This window comes from Anguilla rostrata, chromosome 15 (genome assembly GCF_018555375.3).
Source record: "Anguilla rostrata isolate EN2019 chromosome 15, ASM1855537v3, whole genome shotgun sequence".
Classification (NCBI taxonomy): Eukaryota; Metazoa; Chordata; class Actinopteri; order Anguilliformes; family Anguillidae; genus Anguilla; species Anguilla rostrata.
Window position 1 is genome coordinate 36941940 of NC_057947.1, and position 11200 is coordinate 36953139.

The window sequence follows — 11200 nt, forward strand, 5'->3', positions numbered from 1 at the left end:
GCGGCATAGATTTCAGGATTTTGGACAATCTACATACCCGTGCGTGAGACGATCCGACTTCCGGTTTATGAGAAACATTACTGCGAATATGAATGTGCATTAGCATAAAGTGCTAACTTTGTCACGCCACAAATCACGCAATTTTTAACGAAACGACTTTTCCTTATCACCCTTGATGGAGAGAATACCCAAGAACATGTGCGATGGTGATGGAATCAGGTAAAGCATTAATGAGAAGATGAGTTTTAAAGCGTTATATTAGCATTAGCTTCCCGCCAAAATGCCTGTAATTTCCTTGTTTGTTGAGATATCTGCAACTGTGCCGACATTGTACAAAATGGTAGTGTCCTCTTCATGCCCAGAATGTTTCAAGTCCCTAGATTATTGTTTTAAAAAGTTATAATAATAATAATACTAACAAGAACAATAGGGTTCCTACTTCGTAGGACCCCTAATAATTCCAGGTGTGTATTCATTGCAAATATTTATGTTTTATAGTTGGAATATTTATGGTATATATATAGGTATATATTCATAATCACTGGGTTGAGCCTGTGGAAAAAGAAAATTTGAACACTGACATTTTGTTGATGTACAGTACATATCTACCACTGCCAGGAAGCTTAACATTAAAATTCAGGTACAGTGCAATAAGGGGGCACACAGAAAAGACATGCATTTCTTCAGCTTCCAATCTATGTCACCTATCAAGATGGCGTGATCACAGGTATGGTGCCTGCACAGTGCCACCTCGTACCTGTTTTGGTCAGTTCTGAGCTATGAAAAGGGGCCTTGTAGATGATATTTAAAAAATGATGAAACTATAGAACCTTTGAAACTATGGGTCAGATTTAATGGCCAGACCATTATTTCTCCTCCACAAAACTTTACAGTTGGCACTATGCATTTGGGCAGTAGCATTCTCCTGGCATTCCCCAAACCCAGATGCTGTGTGGCCTTCTGCTTCACAGCTGAGTTGTTGTTGCTCCTAGACTTTTCCACTTCGCAATAAAAGCACTTGCAGTTGACCGGGCAGCTCTAGCAGGACAGATATTTCATTAACTGACTTGTTGGAAAGGTGGCAATCTATGACAGTGCCATGTTGAAAGTCACTGAGTTCTTCAGTATGACCCATTCTACTGCCAGTGTTTGTCTTCAGTTTTCATGGCTGTATGCTTGATTTTATGCACCTATTAGCAGTGGGTGTGGCTGAAGTAGCCAAACCCACTAATTAGAAGGGGTTTCCACAATACCTTTGGCCATGTAATGCATATGGGCAGCAGCTAAAGGGGCACAAAATTGACATTGCTGGCTCTTCCCCCTCCTGGCACCAGGCCACACCAGGGCTCATTCAAAAGCCAGTCAAGCTTGGAACTGCTTTTATTCGATGGCAACAGCTATTGGATAAACTGAGATATCACTGTAAAAATGGATTCTAAGTAAACGGTTATAAAATAGAAAAACAGTGGTGAGTGGGCACCCTTGATTAGGATTTTAATTTTAATTCACACACACATACACATTTTCAGTTTTTGCACAAGTAAGTTTAGCCATTGGACAAGTGGCTCATTAAGTTAATGTCAACCCCTGTTACTTGTGTCCTGATGTGGAAAACCGTATTGAAAGAGGGTGCACTTTATTTTCCACATCGGTGAATGCAGTTTATCTAGAGGGGTATAAATGGCACTCCAAATGCATGCCTTGAAAATGAACTGTTTTCGGTCTCTCTGTGTATTCAGCAGAAGTTTTCAACAGGTGGGTTACTCCAGTCTGCTAGTACTAAAACCTGGAATGGCTCAAACTGCTTTGCACTGGGAGTGATTTTAATCCCTGATTATCTTACTTCAGAAGATTAAGATTTCATGATTGACTGATCTCTCCAGGGCAATGTTATTGTGTTTAAAGTCCCTCATTTCCTTTTTCACAGAGGTGGGAAGTTAAATAATCACTTAGAAGCTGCTATACACGAGGCAATGAGCGAGTTGGACAGAATGTCGGGCAGTGTGAGTACTTGTTCTGTTCGCTTTTACGCATTTTCACATAATGTTCAGTCCTCGTATTTCACCAAACCTCAAGTATGCTGTACTTTCCCTTTCATTTTGAAGGACACTCCTTTAAAACTTAAAATTCATCACATTTCATTTCTGGTTCTTCTCAATTTAAAGAAAGAACTCTACATGTAGAATTAGACCTTGCATTACTTGTTTTTCAATACCATTTTCCCAGACCTGCGAACATTCAGTCTGACATCTTCCCAATCCAATTCACAAGAACAAAAACAGCCAGAGCAGTAATGACATTCCTGGCATTCAACCAAAAACCACCTTGTTACAATGGTTACGTTTACACCACCTGGTAAAAGTGACCCAATTTCGATTTTTTGCTCACACGTGGCACAGATTGGATATGTACTGTGTACTATGAACGTGTAAAAAGGAAAAGAACATGGAATCAGATATTTTCAGATCCGCTTTGGGCCACATTCATATGTGGAAATAAATCAGATAGGAATTGTATATCTGCCAATTTGAATGGCATGTAAACGCACAGATCGGAATATCCTGGTCATTGCGATTTATTTGTAATTCAAAATGCGATATTCTCATGCCTTTTTCGCATTTGAATGAAGTGTAACTATTTTCACAGGCACAACCTCTCTCCACTGGTAACAGTAAATGTTAAAAGATGTTAAATGGAGGACGAAGGCTCAGACGAGTGGCGAATACCAAGGTTATGTCCTTTTAAGTATGTGGAGCAAAGAGTCGTTACAGGCCGAAATACAGGGGATCTTTGTTGCTAAGCTAAGACGTTTCGAAAAGCAACAACTTATGAAATGATTATTTCTGTCTCATTTTGTATCTATTGTAGATGGCGGGTGAGCACATGTGAGTATATGGGCCACTTTAAAAAGGAGGTGTAAGCAGGTGGTCCAAAAAATTAGGAAACAGGCAAAATATCGGAACTAGGCCTCAAGACCTCTGGTGTAAACGTAGCCTTATTTGGTGCTCATTGTTTACACCCCACTGCACAGCCCACACCCACACCCACCATTTACACCCCACTGCACAACCCACACCCACCGTTTACACCCCACTGCACAGCCCACACCCACCGTTTACACCCCACTGCACAGCCCACACCACCGTTTATACCCCACTGCACAACCCACACCCACGGTTTACACCCCACTGCACAGCCCACACCCACACCCACACCCACCGTTTACACCCCACTGCACAGCCCACACCCACCGTTTATACCCCACTGCACAGCCCACACCCACCGTTTATACCCCACTGCACAACCCACACCACCGTTTACATTCCACCCCACTGCACAGCCCACACCCACCGTTTACACCCCACTGCACAACCCACACCCACCGTTTACACCCCACTGCACAACCCACACCCACCGTTTACACCCCACTGCACAGCCCACACCCACCGTTTACACCCCACTGCACAACCCACACCCACCGTTTACACCCCACTGCACAGCCCACACCCACCGTTTACACCCCACTGCACAGCCCACACCCACACCCACCATTTACACCCCACTGCACAGCCCACACCCACACCCACCATTTACACCCCACTGCACAGCCCACACCCACCGTTTACACCCCACTGCACAGCCCACACCCACCGTTTACCCCACTGCACAGCCCACACCCACCGTTTACACCCCACTGCACAGCCCACACCCACCGTTTACACCCCACTGCACAGCCCACACCCACACCCACCATTTACACCCCACTGCACAGCCCACACCCACACCCACGGTTTACACCCCACTGCACAGCCCACACCCACACCCACCGTTTATACCCCACTGCACAGCCCACACCCACACCCACTATTGCACAGCCCACCCACCGTTACACCCACTGCACAGCCCACACCCACCGTTTACACCCCACTGCACAGCCCACACCCACACCCACCGTTTACACCCCACTGCACAGCCCACACCCACACCCACCGTTTATTCCCCACTGCACTGCTGAGTGTTTGTGCACGCTGTGGAGTACGGGAAATCCTGCCCCCATCCCCCCCCCCCCCATCCCCCCTCCAGTACTTATGGTTTGTGTCTCTTTCAGGTTCACCAGATGCCCCCGAGAGACAGACAGATCAAGCCCAAAACCAAGAGGAGGAAGATCTCTAGATAACATTGAATGTGTTGGTCATCAGTCCAATAACAGGCCATGAACTGTGTACATACAGAGTCTGAACTTAGGCAACCAGATCCTCCACCCATCTCCCTTTCCCCAGTGCTACTATCAAACAGTGCACAAGACAGTTGAAGGTGCTGGGTAAAGCCAGTCATAAAACTGCGCAAATGACATTTTGCCATCTGTCTACAGCTTGCTGAATAATTATTTTTTTCAAGAATACTAAGAAAAGAATGAGCAAAAAGCCCTGCATATGAGAAAAGACAGTCCAAATATTTCTGATACATTTTCAGTGTGTATATAAACAATGCAGAAATGTCTTGGTGATATTCAGAAAAGAAATGTAAATATTGTACAATATTGTCATGTACAAGCGTACCTAATGCACACTATCTTTTATTGTACAAATCAAAGCAGAAAAAAGTGTACAAATTTCTTTGGTTTTTATTCAGAACATGGTCAATATGACCAGCAGTGTAAACGGGATGAATAAAAAGAGATACAGCCTAAAGCTTTTATATGATTACATTGAAACAATGCTGTTTTTGTATTAAACAGCAGGAGAAAAGGCATGATTATGTAAACCTGTAAACCCTTGATTATGACAGACATGTCACACCAATAAGTGTTCATTTATGTGTGTCTGAACAGAATGAACTTTACCAGCTGACAGTACTTCTGGGCTTTTCTTGAAACCGGTCACTGCAGCACAGGAAGTAGAGAGTCAGGCTACATGCTACATGTTGATGCACCACGCATACGGTAGCATAGCTAGCTGGCTACATGTTGATGCAGCATGCATACGGTAGCATAGCCAGCTGGCTACATGCTACATGTTGATGCAGCACGCATACGGTAGCGTAGCCAGCTGGCTACATGCTACATGTTGATGCAGCATGCATACGGTAGCATAGCCAGCTGGCTACATGCTACATGTTGATGCAGCACGCATACGGTAGCATAGCCAGCTGGCTACATGCTACATGTTGATGCAGCATGCATACGGTAGCGTAGCCAGCTGGCTACATGCTACATGTTGATGCAGCATGCATACGGTAGCATAGCCAGCTGGCTACATGCTACATGTTGATGCAGCATGCATACGGTAGCGTAGCCAGCTGGCAATACTACGCAAGATAGTTGCAGTTCACCTGTAGCTTTAATACGATTTTAAAATGTTAGCACGCTTTCTTTTCCTGTTGAGTTATTTTTAAGCAGTTCATTTTTTTGTTGTAGTTTTTTATAAAACGAAAAGCCATGCCAAGGAAGAGGCCCATACTTGTACTTCGAAAAGGAAATATTATTTTTCTTGAATATTTTTGATACAACAAATATCAGATATGATGTTTACATAAAGGACTTGTGAGTGTTAGATATAACTGCTTTGCAAAAAACAGCAGAGGATGTTTAAATCTTTAGGTAAACTGACTTGTCCATATGAATGTCCATTTGTAAACAGTATCTCTTTGTCCAAAACCCATTACACATTAATCAATATTATTATTATTTTTCTGCCTGTTGCTATATGCTTTTCTGGCCACAGTTGAAGGTTTTCTGTGCCAGATTTTGGGCTGCCGTGTTAAAGGGAACATCACTGGAAATCAAAGAGATGATTTGCTGTTCCTTACTATAGCATGAGTGTGTATGGAAAGGCAGGGTGACCAGCAGATAATTTATTTTATTTATTCGCCGTGTCTACAGGTTCTGACAGCCCCCGTCTCTAATGTAATAGGCTTTGATTTATCAACTCTCAACAAAAAAGTTTTCCCTAACTGAATAATCTCTTTATCTATTAACTCTATATACAGAAGGTTCTCCCTTTAATAGAAGCCTGAAATGCATGCACAGGTGATTATCCTTAAACCAAAGCAATTTTCTTCTTCATTGTTTGGCAATTTCTTAAAATCTTAGTTGAAAGGAATTAAGATTTTAGTTCCATTTCACATCGTTCTTGCTTGTCTTAAGATTTTTGTTCCATTTCACATCGTTCTTGCTCATCTCCCATTAATGAACTGTGTAGCTAATCATGACCCACGGGCCTGTTATTGCAAAGCTGCAGTGGAGGTCAGTTCAGATTTCACTCTGTGAAAGCAAACCTCTGTGCTAAAGGTAGATTTTTAAAGAAACATTGGGTGGAGAAATGCATTCTGGGCTTTCTGTAGTCTCGGAACTGGGTCATGTGTGATTAAATCAAAGGAAAGGCTTATACGTATGACCTATGAACTGTAGAAAAAAGATAAGAACAGCATTCAGTTTTACATTTTCTTTACAAGTTATCTTTTAAAACCACTGAAATGAGCTTCTACATGCTGCCATGGTTTCTGAATTCAGTGCTAGAAAGGCCTGGTCAGCATTAGACTTTCATTTATGATTTGAAATTACCAGGAAAGGCTGTACAGTTTTCATAAAATAGTTTAGACTAATTTATCTTGACCTTTTGTCAAAGTGTAGTTGAAGCTACAGAAATAAGTATCCTATTATGCCACCATACACACGGATCCCTGCTGCCAAAATATTGTCACTGGTTTGGGTTTTATTTTATTTTTTTAATTAGAGGCCTTAATTATTTGTTTTTATTATTGCTGAGGGTGTAAATTATTAATGTATTTCATATTTATTTGTAACTGTGTAATTATAATAGTTGGCAATAATACTAATAAGAGTTGTAAACTCTGGAATGCCTTAGAGTATATATATTTTTTCTTACAAAAATGAACAGCCTATTATTCAGTTAGTTCAATTGTCTTTAATTTTTTTCAGAAACAGCTTAGACTTGCATTTTGTGTTTTTATAGGATTTTATGTTGGACTTTGGTGACCAGTCACCTAACGAAGCTTGTGAATTCTTTAGAGTGATGATCTGTCTCTCTGTCTCAGGAAGACCGTGTTATTTAGGATACAGTCTTCTGTGAATTGGACAAACTCCCAGATTAACAGTCCTGAAGCATCTAACACAGTAAAGACACAGTGATGCTTAAGGAGGGGTTAAGCTCTGGGTAAAATGGCTGAGGCAGCAAGCAGCCGTAGTTAGGTACTCTGTTAAACCTCAGAGGTGGGGTTTGAGTAATTCATCCTCGAGGCTGAGCGTACAGTCCAGTGCATCATGCATTTCTCAGGAAATCCCCTCATAGTACTGCCGGAGCAAACTCATCCCATAGATCCCAGGTGGTGATGTCATGATCGTGACTCGAACCCGGGGTTCCCCTCCGTACACCGTTAGGAGGCTGTGAGGCGGCTGTATCCCAACACTCATTCTGAACAAAAAGAAAAGCTGGAGAGATCGCTGGTGAAAACGGGCACCTGCTTTTAACATTGTGGCTGTGTGGGCACATGGGAGGGCAGTGTGCCCACCTTCAGTATGCAGATCCTTTTTACCCGCCCATAATGAAACATCTACAGCGAAAGGGGCATCTGTGACAGACAGGGTTAGGGTTGTGTGTAACTGTGAGAGAGTGTCTGTGACAGACAGGGTTAGGGTTGTGTGTAACTGTGAGAGAGACATCTGTGACAGACAGGGTTAGGGTTGTGTGTAACTGTGAGAGAGTGTCTGTGACAGACAGGGTGAGGGTTGTGTGTAACTGTGAGGGGGAATCTGTGACAGACAGGGTGAGGGTTGTGTGTAAATGTGAGGGGGCATCTGTGACAGACAGGGTGAGGGTTGTGTGTAACTGTGAGGGGGCATCTGTGACAGACAGGGTGAGGGTTGTGTGTAACTGTGAGGGGGCATCTGTGACAGAGAGGGTTAGGGTTGTGTGTAACTGTGAGGGGGCATCTGTGACAGACAGGGTTAGGGTTGTGTGTAACTGTGAGGGGGCATCTGTGACAGACAGGGTTAGGGTTGTGTGTAACTGTGAGAGAGTACCTGTGACTGACAGGGTTAGGGTTGTGTGTAACTGTGAGGGGGCATCTGTGACAGACAGGGTTAGGGTTGTGTATAACTGTGAGGGGGCATCTGTGACAGACATGGTTAGGGTTGTGTGTAACTGTGAGAGAGTGCCTGTGACTGACAGGTAGGGTGATTAGGGTGTTGGGTGTGTAACTGTGAGAGGGATCTGTGACAGACAGGGTAGGGTTGTGTGTAACTGTGAGGAGGTGCCCGTGACAGACAGGGTTAGGGTTGTGTGTAACTGTGAGCGAGTGCCTGTGACAGACAGGGTTAGGGTTGTGTGTAACTGTGAGCGAGTGCCTGTGACAGACAGGGTTAGGGTTGTGTGTAACTGTGAGAGAGACATCTGTGACAGACAGGGTGAGGGTTGTGTGTAACTGTGAGGGGGCATCTGTGACAGACAGGGTTAGGGTTGTGTGTAACTGTGAGCGAGTGCCTGTGACAGACAGGGTTAGGGTTGTGTGTAACTGTGAGTGAGTGCCTGTGACAGACAGGGTTAGGGTTGTGTGTAACTGTGAGAGAGTGCCTGTGACAGACAGGGTTAGGGTTAGGGTTGTGTGTAACTGTGAGAGAGTGCCTGTGACAGACAGGGTTAGGGTTGTGTGTAACTGTGAGCGAGTGCCTGTGACAGACAGGGTTAGGGTTGTGTGTAACTGAGAGACGTCTGTGACAGACAGGGTTAGGGGAGACTGCTGTGACGGTCTTTGTTATGTCTACATAATGGTGTCAGTAGCCTATCTATTACGTAGACTTAACTATCTTAAAATATTTAAGTGCACAAACAATATGGATTTTGCCTGGTTTTCACATCTTCTGTTATTGTAGAGTCAACCAACACCAACTGTGTTGAATTATGTTTTTTTTTAATTAATCATAAAAATATCAAGTGCAATAGAGCATCTTTAAGATAATATTATAATCTAATGCAATGTAGTCTAATACAAGCATTTTACTGATTTTCAGGACTTTACAGTAGTTTCCCCCTCATAAATCACTCTGTCAGTACGATAACAAGCGCATTTATAAAACAAATCTGTCAATCAGTGAAATCATATAATCAGTGAAAGTTAAAATTTAAATTGAATAAACACCCCACAGTGCACCTTTTTATCTTGCCCAAGTCACATGACCACATCCGAGAGGAGGAGGCTTCAGTCCCACTGGTAAAGTTCATTCTGCTCTTGTGTTATGGAGCCCTGCCACAGTCCCATTTACAAACGTGAAAGATCTGTCATTCTATCTCACTTTCTGTTGTCAAAATCAGTATGTTTCTGTTTCAAATGGTGAATGTTGTCCATTGGTTTATACCAACATGTTTACCAGTCGAGTGTGTGATTATTTTTCTTTGTGTTCTTGTGTGTATGTGTTTATATTTAGGTTTTATTTGTCCCCTTGCTTTTTATTAACCTTATTTGTTTAAAGCTCATTTTTGTTGTCAGTGTCATCCCTCTGACATACTAGCTAAGTTTCTATTTTCTCACCAATGTATACTTTACAACACTAGACTTTGTAAAGTATTCTTGTGCACTTGATTTCATTGGTTGCATATAGCATTGCCGTGGGTGCTAGATGTAGTGTATTGGAGTCCATAATTTCTTTTTTTTTTCTTTTTTTTTGGACATGAGTTTGTGTAAGCAGCAGTTAATGTAAATATTGTGAGTATTACAGGTCATGCAGTGATGTAACATTTAAACAATGTTGCACCAATGTTACAATTAAAAACTGGTCACTCATACTTGAAATTTTTGTTGTTGAAACATTTTGGTTTTTATACTTCCCTAGTATCCATATATTTGCTGATTAGAGCAACACTTAAAACAAACATTTTTTTATACCGTTGAATTCCTTTCAGAGTAGCAAGAACATCCTGGGTTCGAATCTGGCGTGGGCCTTTCTGTGTGGAGTTTGCATGTTCTCCTCGTGTGTCTGTGGGTTTCCTCTGGGTACTCCGGTTTCCTTCCCACAGTCCAAAGACATGCAATTAGGAGACTAAATTTCCTATTGTTATGAGTGTGTGAGCGAATGGTGTATGTGCCCTGCGATAGATTGGCTGCCTGTCTAGGGTGTATTCCTGCCTCTCGCATAATGCATGCTGGGATAGGCTCCAGCCCCCACCCTCCCCCATGATCCTGCCCAGAAAAAGTGGATACAGATAATGGATGGATGAATTCCTCTCAGTAGGTATGTATTCTTTAAAAATTTGATTGTTCACCATACTGCCAACTGGCAAAAGAACCATTTTTCTCTTGTGCAGCTTCGAAAAGCAATACTCAGCCTATTGGAAACAGAGCAATGTCAGGTAAGTGGTCTTTGACAAACTCTTTGGCTTGATCATTAAAAAGGCATAAGACCATGGTAAGTTGTTTACCTTTAACCTTTTGCCATATTGATCAGCACACACTGCTGGGTACTTTCACATACAGATTACTTTCCCTTGAAATGTGTAATGAGGAAGCAATTCACAAGATATAAAGAAATACAGACCTTGCTATTAAACTCTATGAGCATATCTGTGACACATACGCTTGCTTCATGTGGAGCTGGATACTGTCTTAGCTGAAGGTAAATATTAAACTAAGAGTGCCTGAATGGCCTTTGATTGTCGTTATGTATTGTGTGCTTATCCTATAATCACTACAGTCATACAGGGTTCTGAGCAGTTTTAAAATGGCCACCAAAGAACACTAAACATGGGGTACTAGAATAGTAAAGTACAAAGACAGAATCATCCTATTGGAATGAACCTTTTTAGGGCTGTGTCTCCTGTCTGACACCCCAGTGTTTTTATGTGGGTGCTGGTGTGATTGCATTGTACTGAGGCTCTAGACTGAGAGATGACCTTAAGCCTGATATCATCTCTTATCTTCCTTAACTGAACATCTCTCTTGTGTACAGTCTGATTTTGACTACCAGTCACAGTGCCCAGCAAAGAAGAACATAGGACCAATATATGCACTTTTCCCCATAATCATGCCCTGGATAGAAGCATCATTTCAGTTACAAAGTCCCCTATTAAAGGGATTATTCCTGCTTGCATGGGCTTGAAGGTGACTTGTCAATATGCCACTAAGCCCTGTTTTTTCTTATCCTTTTCTGTGGAAGACAGCAATGTTCTAAGCCCCACTGAAGGCCACT

General features: G+C 42.6%; 1 protein-coding gene across 5 annotated transcripts in view; it reads left to right on the forward strand.

Annotated features, from left to right (window-relative positions):
* The window catches only part of LOC135240495 (methyl-CpG-binding domain protein 5-like), a 35050-nt gene extending 25243 nt beyond the window's left edge, over positions 1-9807 (forward strand). For all 5 annotated transcript variants that reach the window (XM_064310012.1, XM_064310016.1, XM_064310013.1 and 2 more), the window contains 3 exons: positions 1928-2003; positions 4109-8189; positions 8425-9807. In XM_064310012.1, the coding sequence (XP_064166082.1) occupies positions 1928-2003; positions 4109-4177 (145 nt within the window). In that variant the 3' untranslated portion in view covers positions 4178-8189; positions 8425-9807. The remainder of the gene's footprint in view (positions 1-1927; positions 2004-4108; positions 8190-8424) is intronic.
* The last annotated feature ends 1393 nt before the right edge of the window (positions 9808-11200 follow it).